General features: G+C 35.9%; 1 protein-coding gene across 1 annotated transcript in view; it reads left to right on the top strand.

The window, feature by feature from the left end:
• The first annotated feature begins 506 nt into the window (after positions 1-506).
• The window catches only part of LOC149065758 (lysosome-associated membrane glycoprotein 5-like), a 36,990-nt gene continuing 18,585 nt past the window's right edge, over positions 507-18,911 (top strand). The window contains exons 1-5 of the mRNA XM_089254060.1: positions 507-635; positions 7,342-7,526; positions 8,151-8,238; positions 8,324-8,454; positions 16,219-16,338. Of these exons, the coding sequence (XP_089110186.1) occupies positions 563-635; positions 7,342-7,526; positions 8,151-8,238; positions 8,324-8,454; positions 16,219-16,338 (597 nt within the window). The 5' untranslated portion in view covers positions 507-562. The remainder of the gene's footprint in view (positions 636-7,341; positions 7,527-8,150; positions 8,239-8,323; positions 8,455-16,218; positions 16,339-18,911) is intronic.

Below are 18,911 nucleotides of genomic sequence, written 5' to 3'. Positions count from 1 at the left end.
TAGAGTACTTTTATTTCTCTATGACTATACTGAATGACTCTATCTCGTATCTTGCGGCACCCAGGGCCGTAACTAGGATTTTTGCCGCCCAGGGCAAACATGATTCAGCCGCCCGAGGCAAACATTATTTTGTCGATCCCACACCATTAAAATTATATAATTTTGTAACGGTGTCCTTTGTTCCCACCTAAAACTGCCGCCCCCTAAATTTTGCCGTCCGAGGCAGTTGGTCCCCCTGCCCCCCTTTAGTTACGGTCCTGGCGGGACATATAGTCATCATTGTTATGATTTTTTTTTTTTTTGGATTAAGCGTTTCAAAATATCAAAAGCATAAGACATATACTTAAACAAGAATTTTTAAAAGGCTTGAAATAGCTCAAATGTGTTATTTTTTTGACATGTCCTCTAAAAAAAACTGAATATTTTTTTATTACGAAACATTTTGCTTTTGTCGTTGACGGAGAGACAACGACATTTCGCATAGTCCGTAAACATTGCGATTTTTTTTGTTAGTCTGCTAGTTTCGATCGTGAAGAGAGTATTTGACATTTGACTTAGCACGATGTTGTACTTCTTGCACAAACTGTTGATACTCGCATGTTACATTATAAGCGCCTCAAGTGATGTTGTTGAATGTAAGTACACAAAATGTACTTTTTTTTTACTACGAAAAAAGTAAATTAAATTTTCAAAAATAGAGGTATCTGAACTTAACGCAACGTGAACTGATATATAGTCGAGCCTCGACGTAACGAAGTCGCAAGCAAACGTGAAAAACATTCACAATATCCGATATTCGTTATAACCAAACACGGATCCAGAGAGGGGCTGCCGCCCCTCCCAAGAACCGAATAATATGGGGTATATTTGTTTACCTCGTAAAATACGGAATGGTCCAATGCAATAAGTCCAGAGCCACACCTGGTCATTTAGCGGCCTTTGCGAGGAACAGTTTTGTGGTCCTCTCCAATATTGCGAGAGAGATGTGATAAGGGTTAGGCAAAAGATTAACTCATTTTTGCTCTATACATCCGCTGAAATTCAATTTAGGAGGCTCGCTAAAAGTCTTGGAATTTGAATCTGTCAGAAAAACCATTACGAGTAGGTTCCAGAAAACAAGGTCGTCTTACCCCATGGCCATAGTGGATAGTGCAGGTGAATAAGGAGTTGAATTTGACAAGATATGAATAAGTGATGTCATGAAATAATGTCTAAAACTGAGTTTAAGGAACAGATGCTGTATAATCCAGATAGTTGGCGACTTTTTTCGGCGCCAAACACGTTCGATGGCCCGGACAAAAGTGGCCAAGGCCAAACAGATGCTACGGTCGTCGAAAAAAAAAAATCCCCAGCATAGAAAACATAACAAAATCGGAAACCAACAATAAAAAATAATAGTATAAATAAATATTCTCAGTATAAAAAAATAAAACCCTGACGCTCTTTAAAATAATAATTCGACCAGGGCAAGTCTCTCTGGGTATCCAGATTCTTTTAAATAATAAGCTAAAATTATATTTAGGAGAATAAAAACAGAAGGCATGACACAAAAAAGGGCAGAAGTTACAAAAAATAATAAGAAATATATCAGAAAACTACAACCTGACAGTATATTGTATAATCCAGATAATATTTTAGTGACGAGACAATAACACGTTGGAAAATGAAATGACGCCATTACACAAAGGGAGAAGACTGTTAGCTGTTTGAATTGCCCATGCTACTAGCGCCACCTGGAATGGATGATTCTAAAAGTGGGAGAGAAGTTATGGCAACCTCGCGCCATTACGCCGTCCTTGGCGGTCTGGATTATACTGCTTTGGTGATCTGGATTATACTGCATCTGTTCCGAAATCGGAATAAATAAATCAATTTAATCCACACGAAAGGACAATATACTAGTACTGCAAAATTGAAAAAAAAAATCCCAAAAATGCAAAATTAAAATTCACTGCAAAAATAAATTCCGCATGGTTAGATTGCAAAGCCTCAGCCCAACAGAAGCAGTTTATCACCGTGAATAATGGGGGAAAAAATCTGTGCTGGAACACGACTGTGAGCAGAATATGCAGCATCATCACCACCGAACAATGAGAGTGAAATGACACAAAGTTCAACAATGCAATAGTGCAGAAAACGTTTTGTCCAATCGCTAACATACCTGCATGAGAATATGCAAATGAGACATAAGAGGAAACAAAGCAAAATTGCTACAGCTATAACCATAGATGTGATTTCTCTAACTTTGTCATGATCCCTTACCCCAAATATAAATAATAAAAAATTAATAAGAAATACTGGGCTTACCTCAATGCAAATGTATCAGAATATTTGTGAATCAATAAATGATAGCAGGGTTCAGCTTTGCGAGCTGTTATCACTGTCAACTACAAAAAAAATCACTATCAGAAGAAAATGGTTGACCAGGAAGAAAAGTGCCAACAGGCTAGAAAGGAAATCGCTAAAGAAAAAAAGGATTATACTGTAGCTCAGAGGTGCCGACATGAGGAAAACATTAAGGGGCTGAAACTTTCTGGTCGTCCCATACATACAGGACTCAAGCATGTACGTAGGAGAGGGAAGGCGTATTTAATTTTTTTTCAGATGGGAGGGGTCTCAGCCCCTAGGTTCCGGCACCTATGCTATAGCTGTTCCTGTGCTTTCGCTGATTTCTGTTTTTTCACAGCAGTTCTGAGAATGAACATAAGTGCTATCGGTAGCTGAGAGATATAGTGATAGATGGCGGTGACAGAACACACCAATAGCCTTTCCTGGAATAGTATAGTAGTACTTATCATTCAGAGTTTGTTTCTGAAATAGAACTTCTGAGTTTTTTATGGGACTCGATTCTATGCAAAAAAAAATTCAGTTTTTCCAGAAATTTTGTCATATTTGATATTCATAATATGGCATTTTGCTATGAGCAATATTTTTAACATTATTTCGGTATTGCAGATTCACTAGGATGAAAAAAAACTTCATTGTAGCCAATACTTTGTAATATCCAATTTCATAATAGGCAATGGCGTCTTAATGCATGAGCCTACCCGGGCACAAGGTCCGTCTCGAGAGCATCATGGGCCAGTGGGCCAAGTGATTTTTCTGAGGCACTACGTAGCAAATTTTCAAAAAATTCAATTATTTCTCATTCTTCTGAGGTCCCCGGGCCATTCCCAGGTGGGCCCATGCGTTAAGACAACACCTCACAAAGATTAAATCTAGTTGAAATTTTTGAGAGTAAGCATAGTATGTAAATTTGCCTGGTAAGGCATCAGAAAAATAACTTGGCCTGGGGCCCCATGATGCTCTTAAGATGGCCCTGGTTATACGTGGGCTCGGCTGTACAATTTTCATGCCTTTTTTTAAACTTTCGCTAAGAACTACATTATATCCTTTGATTTAAAAATAAATATTAACTTAAAAAAAATTCATTAATCAATTATTACAAAATATTATTCAAGAAATTTAGATTAGTTTTAATTGTTATAAATTCTCCATGTATTGGTGCTCTCTTGTCTTTGTGGTATGTGATGCAAACTCAAGCAGTGAAAATACAATCTTTTCTATCACTTGTCTAAAATTCTAACTCTGTTTGCATGATGAGATTTTTCAGGAGTCTCTTTCAAGGAATTTTGATTCTCAGATCAAAGTCAGGGAAGATCATAATTTATATTCACTATAACCAATCACTCTTTCCTATCCTGTTGTTTTTTTTTGTAACAATTTACAAGACATCACTTGACGCAGTAATGTTCTTTGCTCAGAGAATGATGATGAGTCTGCTCTACTTTTTAGGGGCATTACCTCGAACCACTGGATCCTGATTATAACCATTTACAATGTTTTTCTACTTCATGCGACTTATTTTTGGGGCTGTCTCTTACTAATACTCATCTAGATTTCTCATTTAAAGCGTTTTCCTGCTTATAACATTTTTTCCTGACAGTTTTTTTTTTGAGAAGCAGAAACAGTTAAAATATGAACGTTAAAAAAATAAAAATTATCATTAAAGTTACATTTTTGTGTTGTTTCATGTACTCTAGTGGCTCTCGTAATGGGTGTTCTCAACCAGTGTCTGTTTCTCACATTGGGAAATGGAGAATGTGCCCCAGGATCACAAAAATTGTCTTCCTTTTTCTCTCATGTCAGACTTTTTTGCCTTCTTTTCATAGAATACTACCAAAAGTGTAATTGTAAGTACTTACCTGTTATTTTACTGTAAAGATGTCATCAAATTTGTTTACAACTGAAGAGGTAAAGATAGTTCAGTTGATAAAGCCTGAAATTGAAAATGATATCCATGGATGTGAGAGGGTCTTTCAAACTGAAGAAATGTCACCATTTGAGAGTCAGAAAATACAATATGATGGTTCAAAACTTTACTTTCTCATCTTCAGGACCTGTTCCTATATATGTGCAGGCTTTGGGCAAACATTGATGTTTGGAGCCTCTTTATATATAGCATTCTTTGAGGCACAACACCCAGAGACGTATGCACAGGTAAAAGGGCCCACGCTCCCCTCCAAGATGATCAAAAATTAAAAAATTTTCTAAGCAAATAATTAAAATATCGAAAGAAGGTGCCAATTTTGGCATCTGAATGGACCCTGAAATTTTTTGTGGGCCCTGGGCACGTGCCCTGTTTGCCCATGTGAAAAATGAGCCCCCTTGCTCATATTGTCAAATTTTTTATGTAAAATTGAAAACCCGGTTGAATTTGAAAAAAAAGCAAACACCAAAGCATACTTCAGAATTTATTTTCGTAGTACAGCAATTATACTTAACATAATTTTTTCACAATAATACTCTGTAACTGTGTGCCTTGAGTACGCAAGATCGACCTCTGGAGGGGGCTCAATGGGTTTGGAGTGTAGAGCAAGGAATCTTTTCCTGAGAAATTTTGTTGCCAACCTTCAAAAAAGTATTTGAAATTTTGACAGATATTGATTAAGATAGCATATAAACTATGAAGGCATATTCTTCAGATATTTCGATCATTTTTTACAAAAAAAATTTAAAAAATATTTTAAATATTTGATCACCTTAGAGAATGGGGGACACATGCCAACATGCCCCCTTCCCCCTGGCATGTTGGCATAGTATTCTTTAAAGGCCTTTGCCTTTAAAGAATACTATATATGGGACCCTATAAAACTTATATTTGCTCAGGTCACAAACTTAAGAGGAACAGGCCCTTCACTAACCTGTGTTATGGGTATCGTGTGCCATCATTGTTATTAAAAAATTTGTCCTGGAGTCATTTTTTAAAATAAGCAATTAGATGGGCTTGTATGCATGTGTATTTAAAAGCAAGCAACAAACTTTTTCTTTCTCTACACAGACAAAAGTGAATTTACAAAAAGGGAGCTTTAACCCACACAGGATGATAACTTTGAAAGCGCTACAATTTCGATAATTGATGAAGAACATTAAATTAGATTGGGAGAAGTGTGACAAAATTTGAATAGCCAGTGGGTGACAAAGCCATAAACCCAGGGCTGGATCTTGAATCCTGCGAACGCCAACTGAAGGGAGGCAATTTTTTTTTTTTTTTTTTGATATCCACTAAAAATGACATTCTCAATGAAATACAGTTTGCAATAATAACAGATTTTGCCAAACTGAAGGCCAGAAAAGTTTTTTATAACATGAATGTTGGAGTAACAACAGAAACAAGAAGTTTTGATTTATCTTTCAGTTGTAATTATCAAAATAAAATTTTTGATATACATTCACCTTATTGATTTCCATAGAATTCAGTGAATGACAGTCAGGAGGCCTTCCTTGTTAGTGGTGTGAATTTAATAAAAATTGCTCACGTAATTATTAAAATTAGAATTTTGTTCTATATTCATCAGTAGTTAGTTTTGCCATCGACTGCTAATATTCTTGGGGAACTTACAGATATTGAAGGAAATTGTAATTATTATGATTGTTTTTTGCAGATTTTTTTATTCATTAACAATTTCCTACACTTTTATTATCATTGAGGTGTGTGTGCGGGAACAAAAATATTATTTGCTTACACTTGAAAAATGTCTAGATCCGGCCCTGTATAAGCCTGCTTCTGCACGCATTCACTGACTGCTCTGCTTTTCAGGCCATTACATAATTCATCCTTAGAGCTGGTTGAAGACACTGGAATCATCAATAAAATATCTAGCCTATATTCTGGTTCAGATTACAGATAGGTGTTCAGAAAGTTTTCAGAAAACCATTCACAAAACCAATAATAGACTCACTCTCAGACAATTCACTGGAGGGGATGACCACTATTTTACTGGTCTGAACACATAAATGGTGAGGCCATGAAAATGTTTAAATGTGTATGCTATAATGCATGCTCCTACTTTGTGCATTTTCCTTCTTTTTCCTTAGCAGGGGTGTCTGAAGTGTTTCGAACCTGGGGGGTGCTGGTCTTCAGCTTTATATAAAAAAATTTTGATTTCTGAATCAATTCTGGAGTGCACAGACCTGTGTCACAAATAACCATGGGTGCTCAAGAACCCCTAGCAGCCTGGCTTTGATGCTACTGAATTTTAGTTAATACAGTTATGAGTAGCGTGACAAAATTTCTTTGGGACAGTATATTTTTGAGTGACTCACAACTTGCAATATGATAACAAATTCACGAATGAGAAATTTAAAAATTATTTCTCTCAAAAAAAAAAAATCATTTTCACCAAAATTATGAGACGTCAAATAATATGGAAAAAATAGTTCTGTCGTATAAAATATGGGACATTAATCACTGGTTATCAGTCATACTGCTAATTGAGAATAATTTAAATAGATTTACATTGTGAAAGTCCTATTATGATTGAGTTGCTCTTGTATAATTATTTTATTCTACATACTTTGGGTTTAACATTTTTTTAAATCTTTTGTCCCAGTTTCATATTTATATTTTATGAAAGTATTTTATGGTTTCATTTCCAAAATTTCTGTATTTATTAAAAAAACACAAATTTCAAGTTTGGATATTCAAAAGACGTTCTATCTTTTTTTGACATGATAGAGAGAGATAGTCATATGAAATTTTCCCTGTGAATTTTCTTCATTTAATTCTTTAAGAAGGATGAATATACAGTCAATGCTGATATAGTGACCCCCCTTCGCCCCCCTTGAAAACAGACATTATATTGGGAGGGTCATTATATCACAAGCAAAGTATTTATAATTCATGGTCAATCTATGGAAACATTTGGGACTTATCCTACCGGTTGTTGTAATGTAATGGTCGCTATAACAAGCATAGACTGTATCAAGTTAAGTATAAAAAATGTTGTTGGAAACAGGAAATTATAATTGTTCTTTCATGACATGCAATCTGTTTTATAGCCAGCAATAGTTCAACTCCTCCTGTTATTGAAGAAACTGAAGCAGCAGGAATACCCATTATTACTACTCCTTTATTAGACATTCTAGGCACTTCTACTCAAAAATTACCGGAAGAAACCACTATGGCTAAAACTTCATTCATAGAAACAAGTTCAAGTGAAAATGTGTTAGGTACTACTGAAGCAGTAAGTTCATAGCAAATATATTTCAAATGTATCTCTAAAAAAATAAGATTTTGTGTAAGTTGTCTGTTGATGTTGATCTTTTATAATAAATTCTTCCAAAGTTATTTGTCCCTCCCCCACCTTATCAGTAAAAAATGTCCTCGTTACCGTTCTATACTAAACTAATTTATGGGATCCTATATTTTGTCTGCAACTTAGATTGCCCCACCCCTCGAAAAGGCAATATTACCCATTTTGGAAAACACTGTTTTAGGTAAATAAATTGTGAAACAATATACTATTTTTTTATGGTTGTTCATGCCATTTATTTGGAAGTTTCCTATAGAAATAACTTTTACTGAGATGTTCACATACAGGGCCGCAATTAGGGAAGGCAGGGTAGGTCTGATGCCCCAAGCTCTGGACTAGAAATTGTGCCGTGTTTATGCTTTATTAGTCCAAAATTACAAGGTAAGGGCCCAAAATAGGTACTTGTCTTAGGCAATAAAGTCAATTTTTGTTTATAGTTGGTGCCTTGCTCACATACATAAACACATTTTTATTGGAAATGCAATAATTAGATTATTAGATATCAAAAATTTCTTTTGGTGAACACGCTTGTTACTGAAAAATGTTGTCTTTCAGGTTACAGAAGAAAGTAATGAAACTACAAAAAAAAGAGAAATAAGCTCAGTACCCATAACTTCAACTACTGAAACCCAACCAGTAACAGGTGAGCTACAGTTTGTTTTCATTATAATTATTATGTTTCATATTCCATTCTGAAATATTTATTGTATAATTTTTTTTTTTTTCAGTTTTAGAAGTTGAAAAAGAGAAAGCACCTGAAAACACTTTTGCTGTTTGGGATCACAGGGATAAGATTTGTCTCCTTGCTAAATTTCATGCAGTGTTCACTATCACATATACCAGCAAAGGAGGAGAACAGGTTAATATCTAAGAATTGAAATTACATATTCTCTATCATGATGGTGCATTAATGCATGCTATGTGGATAAAAAAAAGGGCTGTTCCTAGGTATTAGGCAACTATCTCAGAGCAGGATGTTTAAGGAGTCAGCATTGCTATTAATATAAGTTTTGCATTTGCAAGCAAATGTTTCAAAAACAGTTTACAGTGTGTTAATTAAACTAACTTTTAGGTTAAAGATCATAAAACAATTACCATAATTTCATACATATAATCTATGGATTACACATTAAAACATATGAATTTGTGCAGATTAAAGAGCTCCAATCAGGGGTCGCAGCGCTTCTATTTTTCCTATTTTTTAGAAATGTCCTACTATTTTACCACAATCCTCTTTTTTTACCTCCAATTCCCTCCTACTATTCCTATTTTATCCCTCCCTTTATTTATTTACAGCCAACATCTCACTACAAAAATTCTGAGAAAATGCAAAATATCACTGCTTTCTCACTCCCTTTTTTTGCCCGGTTTTATTCACAGTTCACTACTGAAAGAGAAGAGAATTTTTTTTACAGTTCCACTGGAGTTGGGGATGACGACAAGCTTAGTCAAAGTTCTAAAAATAAGCCTGAACTCCAGTGGGAAAAGTGAATCTGTTTCCCGGATCAGATAGAGTAGTCGTTTGCCATAAAATAAGGAAGACAAAAAATAGGGGAGAGTTAGGCTGTATCTTCAAGAGAGATTCTAGGAGAGACTAGGGTTTCTCTCCCAGGATCCCTCACCTAAAATGCACCCAGAAATCTTGCTACCTTTCTCTACATCCCGTAACAAGCGTTCACCCCTAACGGGACAGAGCCAGGCCCATGTCTGGTTTTACAAGGGGGAAAAGATGAACAGAGTACTTCCTAACTGAACCAACACCTAATTTTATCTATAGGGTGTGTTGGCTAAAGACAGTTTTTTTAACCTTAAGAAAATAACTTTCGGGTGTCTTTAAGGCAGGGGTTCAAACTTTTTCCACCCACGGCATCCCCTTCCCTAATCAATGTGTATCCGCTGTTCCTCAGTCTCTTCAAAAAACCTTTGTTGAGGCCGCTACTCTACAGCGTCCCTGAGGTTGGCGACGCACAGTTTGAGAGTCCCTATTTTAAGGCATACATGTGCTCAACCCATGGCCCGAAGGCCAAATGCGGCTCTTTGAATTATCTAATGAGGTCCACCCTCCCTCAAACTTAATTTTTTAAAATAAACTTAGCAGCACATATATATATAACCAGATCCCTTAAGCTCCCCATGTCAGACATACAGATAACTTAAGTTTCGTGGCACATTTTTCCTTCAATTAACTGGCTTGCGACGAATTTCCAGGTCACTCGAGTGACCCGTGGCACATTTACAGATCACACAAGTTAAGGCTGTAGCGAGGGTGGGGAGACTTGGGGGGGGGGGGGTCTGCCCCCCAAAATGTAAGAAAATGACCGAAAAAAAGAGAAAAAGATGGCCAAATCTATTGTTCTATCACTTTGGTCACCCCCCCCCCCCAACAAAATTTCTGGAAACGAGCCTGACACAAGTAATTTATAGCATTCTTCTAGATCACTTAATTAAGTGGCCCATGACACATTTTCAAATCAGAAGTTCTCCACACTCTTCAAAACATTGGGCATACTTATTTTAAGACATACTAGGTTTGTTTTTATGCTATTGATGACTACCGTCGTCTTTGAATAAATAGACATTCATGAACATATGCAGGCCATTCATTAATAATTGTGTTGTATCCTTCGGGTGTAACATATCTTCAAGAGTTGTTACATCAAGGTTGTTAACCTCCAGGCCATTTCATTGATTTGGAAATGTGTCATGGGACGCTTGATTCAGTGATCTGAAACAGTGCCGTGGGTCACTTAAGATGATGGATCTGTAAATGTGTCTGGGGGGGAGGGGGGTCAAATGCGTGCTTTGGAACTGTGCCGCTACACACTTAAAGAATGTGGAACTGTGGAGCAGGTTACTTGATCTGTAAATGTTCAATGGGTCAATTGAGTGCTCTGGAACTGTGCTACAGTGATCTGTAAATATGCAGCAGATCTTTTTAGTGATCTGGAATGTGCCACGGGTCACTTGAATGATATGTATATATACCACTGGTCACTTGAGTGGCCTGGAACTCTGCGGGGTCACTTAGGTGGTCTTGAATCGTGCTACAGGTCACTCAAGTGATTTAGAAATGCGCCACAGGTCACTCAAGTGAAACATGTAATTTGAGCGATCTGGAACTGCGCCGCAGTGATATGTAATATGCCGCAGGTCCCTTATGTGATATGAGAATGTGATGCTCGTCACTTGAGTGAGCTGAAACTGTGCCGTGGGTCTCTTAAGCGATCTGGAAATGTGTCGCTTAATTCATTTTTACAAAATTAGGGTTGAGGCCTCAGCAGATGACTCTGGGGCAACATTCGGCCGTAGACTATGGCTTGAGCACATGCATGTGTTAAATCTCTATGGCGCTTAGACAGGGTTTTTTTCTGAAAAGCACGGGGGAATGGATCATGATCATGAATTTGATTTTTCAAGTAAAAATTGAGATTTGATTAATTTATTTTAGTTTTGCCATTGTTTTTAATACTACATCCTGTGGAAATGAAAGATTTTTAAATTTGTTAAAACTTGAGTTTCTTGAAATATTAATATTTAATACTATAATTAAAATATTTAAGGTGTGAATCTGAATTACAGAACATTTTTAAATGCTACAATAATTTGGAAATTCTATTTATTTTTTTTTTGTCAATGGTGTTTTTTTTCACTTCTAGACTTGTCCAAGTATCTGCATCTTTTTTCCCAGAAAGATTGAAATTGAGATAAATATTTTTAAAAACAATTCACAAAAATTATTTTCTTTCAGATGGTATATAGATGTGAGTGGAAGAATATACCACCCAATAATTACTCACACTTCCTTGTGAAAAACTAATATAGAAAAATTTTTACCTTTTTTAGGATTGGACGAATATTTAATGGGTTATAATGTTTTGAGTTATTCTGACATCAGGAGTGCAAGATTTGGCGCCAAACTGCGCCGAAACAGTTATCTTGCTACACGGTGCGCCAAGGTGCCGAATCCCTGCGCATTTACGCCAATTCTTGTTTGTGGTTCGCGGAGGTACCGCTATTGCACTTAGTGCGTCAAATACCCACAATTTAGGAAAAAGAAGCATGAAAATTTTGTTCACAGGGGACGCGTTCTTTCCGAGACAAGGAAAAGATATGGAAGGGGACACTTCAATTTTTTTTACTTCCCACCATCTACTACAATCGCGTCATCTCGTGACCCTGGAAAGTTGTTCAATAACGGTCCTGTACCATTATTGGTATAACCCGCGGGCTATCAAAGTCCCTGAATGAATATGCCGAATTTTCCGGTTTTGGAGAGCGTTTTTTCTCCTGCGGGTTATATACTGAAAATAATGATAATTCCTCCACTACCAACCTGCATTCAAAGACAGCGTATCTGCGCCGTAAATTCGCTTTATTTCCCACAAGATTGCACACGCGCCTTTGCGAAGAATCAAAAAGGGGGGATTGGTTTACTCGTTTAAATTACCGAAATTTTTCGGAGATCGTTGGGAAAAAACGGGATCTGTAAAAACTCCAGCTAAAATATCTATAGGTTTGTCGTGTAGCCACTATGCGGTTGCCGATCATGACAATTTCACATCGTGAAAATCCGGATTTGGCGAACAGGGGTGGTTCGAGGAAAAAAATCTACCCATGCAGAACCTATTTTTTTTGGTCGACAAAGCTTTTTTCACGATTTCAACTCCATTTGGTACCCCTCCTAAAGTGGCGCCCAATATGGCCGCACGGTCCGCCCCTGCATTGGTGGGGGAGGGGCATGCTCTTAACAATAGTCAAAGGAAGGAGTTCGTACTAGGAGCATGCTCATTTTACATAACTTCTGTGAGATATCAATTATATATAAATGTCCTACCTTTCCAAAACATGTTGTTGGAGAGAATGAAATGTTTGCACCCTCTCTTATTTTTTGCACTCCCTCTCGTGCATTGCTGGGATAGTACATTACTCCTTCACATATTGCTAGGATGTTGCTTAACATTGTATCACCAACAGAACTATCAATTATGAGTGATGAATAGGTTGCACTACTATGCAAAGAATTACAAGAAGTGAAATCAGTTCAGAGAATAGATAGATATTGGGCAGACATATTCAAACTTTTTACCCTTGAAAGCAGCACAAAGTTCAAAATTTTGCCAGTTTTCATGAAGGCTTTTTTATCTTTAGCACATGGTATTGCAGACACTGAAAGAGAGTTCAGTGTTAACAAAAGTCGTTTTGAACAGCGAAAAATCTGTCCTTCCAATGCTTTAAAAGAATAAGACACACAAAATCTTATGTTCAAGGGCATGAAAAATTCGAAAAAAATTGTCGTTAAGATGTTGAACTTCTGAAAGCGACTCATGATTTGTATAGAAAATATTGTGAGAGTCTTCAGGCTGAGAAAAACAGCAGAAAAAAAACATTTTTAATTTATTAACATGTTATTATGTTGAGAAATTGTTTAAGCAAATAAGGTATTTATATTTTTCTCATTTTTTGCATTTCGCTTTTAAATTCAATCATTTCTTTAAATTCTGTGAGAAGCTAACTTTTTTCACGGAAACCCTTATTATATATTCTGCACACACTTTTTTTTGCTATACCAGGATGAATAAGATTTTGGTGTTAAAGCAGCAGAAATTCTTGCTGCCTAGGTTTTCAGTATGCTTTTTATTCGTCATTTCAGTAATTCATGTTTTAGTAGTGACAGATAAGATACTTCAGAAAAAATTTAAATGGACTTTAATTTGTGAAGGAAATTTATTTAGAATGATTTGTTCCAACCATTTTTGGCATTTCACAGAAAAATTACTCCTTATATTGCAGATATAGTTAGTTTTTAGTTCTGCTTCATTTTCAAAATTTCTGCTCCAAAAATGAAAGTTTCTGCTCCAAAATGGATGAGAGGCACTTGCACCCCTGTGACATGCATTTTTCTAACAGTCAGTTATGCATCAAACAACCAATGAAAGTAAAATTCTTCCCCAGCAGAGGGTCGCAGGCTTTTTGAAAATGAACTGAAATATTCAATCCTGTTAGAAGCCAAGTTCGAATGTCTTCTTTCAAGATTGGTGATTTTTCTCTTTGTCAAGAGTAATGTTGACCTTGTTATTAGATAATAATCTTGCCCTCCACATTGGTAAATTTATCACCAGTTTTGTAAAATGTTAGCCGAATGAGATTCCTATTATTTGACACATCACAATATTTGATTCAGATCTGTTTGAATTTTTTTCCCAAAATCAACACTTTGTTGCCAAAACGTGGTGATTTTTTCTCATTCACACTATCAAGTCAAATTTTTTGAGGGAAGGTGCATGCACTGTGTACGTGTTTACTGCGCATTTGTTTTAGGCTCTTGTTTTAATCAGATTACATGTTGATTAATGAAAGAGGCAAAAATTTCATCTGAACTGTTGCACGTAAAAGGCTTCAATAAAAGATGTAAAAATTGCAGCTCATGCGCAACAAAAGTGACTGATATAAACAGTAAAATAATGATGCAGATAGCCAGAAACTTTTAATCGAATTAGTTATTTTCTGATTTGACATATTCAATGTAATTAGTGGTTTAGAATTTTTTCTATTGATTATTCATCGAATAATCACCAAATTATACATGTAGCAACAAAGAGTTTAATTTCCTTGTGACTGCAATCAATTTTTATTGCAATGAAATGTTAATTAATTTACTTAACCTTATTTATAAGAAAGATTTTGACACAACTTCGAAAATTATTCCAGCCTGTGTGATTTGATGATTTGTGCAGAATTTGGTTATTTTTTCCGGTGAATTTTCATTTTGGGTCAATTTATAAGGGGTCTGTTGTGCCCCGGGCCCCGCTTAGCAGAGACAGACTTCAGGCTCTTACTGCCCTGGAGTGAGAACATAGTGCATCCGTATTTCTGATTCTGGAAACCTGAATTTCAACTTTTTTTAGCTTTTAAAAGTGGACGACTAATGGGAAAAATGTTTCCGATTCTGGCAATTGGGCGAATTGGAATAAGGAAATGCTCCATTCATTTGCATAGTGTGTCGCTGCTTTATACAAACCAGCTGTGAAAAGTGGAAAATTCCCCAGAAAGAAATTTTCTTTCTGGTTAAAGATTCCACGCGTGTTGGACTTAGTATTTGAACTAGATTACATTGCTTTTTCACGCTATAAATTAACTATAGAAGAGCTCATAAAAGTCTTTTGAGGAGCCCACAAAAGATCACAGACTAGGGGCCCTGCTGCAGGATATGGGGGGGAGGCCCATGGGCCTGGCCTCTTGACTTGTTAAGGCAGCCTTGCCTGCAGTGACAGAAAGTGAACCATCTGCTTTTTAATTGTAATCACATGGCTCTGGAGAGACAAGACGAATACGCAAAGCCTCATATAGACCAGGCTTCTTGAGGATTCGTTGGTGTACACGTTACTTGTATTGCAAGAAATATCTAGTTTATAAAGTCAAAATCTGTTCGAAAATTTCAGCATTTTTGCTTCTCTTGAGAGACATTGTTTTTTAGTAGTGTCAAAGTGCAAAAAAAATTTTTGGTCATCTTGCAAAACACTCGTAAACCAAGTTACTTGTAGCCCAAAGTTTTAATGTATTGTCAACCGGGACAACTTTGCCACATTTTTTTTTTTCATTCAATTACTTTTTCAACCCATAATATGTGAAAATGCTTCAAAACCATGTCTTCATTACTAGTCTGAATCTGTGAAAACATGACAACTTAAGTAAACATTTATACATTTAAAAAAAACAGCACTAGCAAAGTTACCCTGGAAATGGGGCAACTTTGCAAACCTTTTGAAAACCAATGAAAATAACCAGAAATTTTTTTTTTCTAAACTATGAAAAACCTTACACATTAGTATAAACTCTTTATTGTAAAGAAAGTTGCACAGAATAATTTAAAACATTAAAATCAAAAGGTTTAAAATCCACAAAGTTGGAAGAAAATTTTACCATTTTTATCAGAAAAGGTAAATTTGTGGGGGTTTTCATTATAAGGAAGAGAAATTATGTACATGATATCTTGTACATTGAGTTAAACTTCATCAGGTACGTTTAGGATGTAAAAATTTTCCTTCTGTCAGTCATTCGAAGATATAACAACTCGAACTCCCTGTTTCCATAGAATTGAGTTAGTTTACCAACAAAATGTTTGACACTTTTTTTTACCAAGAACTTTACCACAACAAACATTCTAAGCTGTAGTTGTTCAAGAACAGTACCATAAATCTTGACCATGTGGTTGACATTCATATTTTCATCATATTCATATATGGTTGAATCATGTCCGTCTTCACAGGGAATAAGTAAGAATAGCAGGAGTGACTGATTCCTGTCCAAGCTCTTCAGTAGGTTTTGCGTCTTGCTCTGGTTCTGATTCTGATGTACAATTGGATTTATCACTGCTTTGATTATCATTCCTCTTATTGTTATTCCTTTTATGAGTCCCTCATATTCTGATTTTTTGTAGAGGTGCTCAGAACAGATTGGTCCTTTTCTATCAAGTGCATCTCACTAACGGCTTTTTGCACCATATTAATTTTCTCTGTCTTCTCTTCTATAGGCTGAGTGAAGTAGTTTTCTGTAGTTTTCATGGTAATGTATAGTTTTTATCTCTTTGCTATGCTGTAGACATTACTTTTCTTTTGATTTTCAGGCTGTCACTGTTGATTTGCCTAAACATGTGATTACTAAAGGAAAATGTGGGGATGATGTAAAATCTCCAGTTTTGAGCCTCTCCTGGGATGAATTTGGCTTCACAATGACCTTCTCTAAAGTACTATTTTTTCCACCAAAACAAAATATAACTTTGAAATGTTATTTAATTTATGACGCAAAATGAAATGATAGATATATCTGTATGCCGGCGGCAAGGGCATAAGGGGAGGGACTCGAGGGTCTGCCCCCCCCCCCCGAAATGTGAGAAAATGACCAAAAAAGGGGAAAAAGATGTCCAAATCTATTGTTCTATCACTTTGGTCCCCCCCCCCCAAACTAAATTTCTGGCTATGCCCCTGGCCGGGGGTAAAGGCACTGTCTATTTTCATCAATATTGAGATAACTTTATTAATTTACAGTACTTTGTACACTACACATAGGTACAGAACATGAATTCCTATTTTAATAAAAAACAGTAATATTCTCACTTTGTAAAACAAGTGAGTTCTATAGAAAGCCATACTCAAAAAAATCTTGAAGTGGCTCTTCTGTAAAATTTCCCTTTTGTGACATTACCTCTGGCATACAGATATATATATGTTGATGTTTGATTTCTTTGTTCTTTGATATAAAGTTCAGAAAAATTCCTATATAATGAATGGTACTTTCTAAAACGAAAATCTTGTATATAATGATACTGTCTAAATTTATAAAACTTATATAAAACAATTTTACTCTCTATCCAATAGATTTTTTATATTTATAATGCCCATTCCATTAACCATCCAAAAGGCCGAATTAACCATTAAGAAATATAAGCATGTGCTTAGGGTATCAGGAGAAAAGGAGCACCACAAGCAGTTATCAAATTATATTTTTTTCACAGTGTGAACCATTCAGTAGAAAATCCCAAAGATCAAATTAGAAATGAAAGTACCTTGAAATTCCTTTTTGATGCAAAATGAGATGCATATGCTATTTCCACAGCAACATTATTGAAATCTCAAATCTACAGAAATTAACAATTTCTGAAGCCCCATCTAGCTAAAAATACCTGCCTTCCAACTTTCATACTTACTCTCGAAAATCGTAACCTGATGTAATTGTCATGAAGCCCTTTCGGCACTTTCCACAGGCTGGGTGGTCCATGGAAGGAGATATGGGGAGGGGGAGCATCAAAAGCGGAGCCGACTGATTTAATGTATATGCCTTGAAGGCCGTAAGCACTTGAATGGTTTTGGTGCCCTCCCCCGGTCCCTACAAGTATATTTTACTCTCGACATTGAATCTAAATTTTAAAAAAAATGAAATTTTATATTTTTATATTTCAGAAGTTTTGGCATTTATAAGTATGGACATTGAAAGTTTGCCCCCCCCCCTCCAGTTTTTTTTCCTACTTACAAAGTCTTTGATAATATCTCCTGTTTTTTTGGAGCATCTTTGGAAGTTTTTGGAATTTTTCTTTTATGTTTTCAAAAAGACAGACGTTAGATTTTTTGATTTTTTTTTTTCAAAATCTTTTGAAAACATTAAAAAAAATTCCCCATCCACTGCTTGTTAGGATTTCATAAACCGGCTTCAAAAGCAACCACTGAATCTTAGCATGTCTGATATTACTCACTTCATGAAGAAGACATTGGAGGGGGAGGGGCTGAAAGTTGCTGGTCATCCCGTATATACAAGACTCAAGCATGTACACAGGCGAGGGAAGGTGCATTGCATTTTTTTTCAGAAATTATTAAGGGGAGGACCTCAGTCCCATTACAAAATTTATTGGGGGGTGGGTTGCTCAAATTGCCTCAGTCCCTAAATTCCCGTGCCTATGCTCACAGGTACCTTATTTTTGGTGAACCGCGGTCATTGGTACCTTTCTTTCTGATGCATTTTCGAGTTGTAATCTACATCTGTAGAAGCATTTCTTTTACTTCTATGGTAGATGGAACTAAGGCGTTTTTATACCTATAGTCTAGGGCTCTAGATCAAACCACAAAAGACTGGTTCTAGGCTGTGTAGCCTATGCGGAAGCACGGATCACCAAATCAGGGGTGAAAGAAGAAAAATAATTACAAAAATTTCAATAAAAATTACAAAAAATTTTTAAGTAAAATTTCAAATTATGAGCATAGTGGACTGAATGATTCAAGTCCACTACTAGGCATCCATACCGAACTGGGATTTGAACCCAGACCTGCACTGTCAGCGGCTAGCTCCCTAACTACTGTACTGCCAGGCTGCGAATTCTGCTTACTTCTGAAACATAAAATTTCATTTAACATTTGTTATGTTTTTCTTTTTTGTAATTGATAGATTCAATGAATAGATAGAAGGGAAATATGGCACATATGGTCACCTTGGAGAGAATTGGCAATATCTGATATTTTCAATTCTCACCAAAAAAAAAACATGAAGAAACCCTGAAAGTAAAAATTACCAACTCTTAAACCAGGTTCCTAACCGGGGGTGCGGGAGAGCATTTTTGTGGTACGAGATGTGAAAAAAATACATATTGACTGAGATTATTCAGGAAAATTAAAATTATGATGAAAATTGAAGTTTTTGGTTCTTTAAAGAAGCTTGAACTGTATTTGACACCTTATACATTTTGGCACCTTATCTTTTCAGTTTAGTTTTTTTAATTTATTTGATAAAGAAGCCAGAATTAAATATTAACAGTAGCCAGAAAAGGAAACT

Source organism: Pholcus phalangioides, unplaced genomic scaffold (genome assembly GCF_987345545.1).
Source record: "Pholcus phalangioides strain wild (caught in Gottingen) unplaced genomic scaffold, Ppha-v1.0 ptg000039l_1, whole genome shotgun sequence".
NCBI classification, from domain to species: domain Eukaryota; kingdom Metazoa; phylum Arthropoda; class Arachnida; order Araneae; family Pholcidae; genus Pholcus; species Pholcus phalangioides.
Note: the sequence above shows the minus strand (reverse complement) of the source record. Positions and strands in the feature narration are given on the sequence as shown.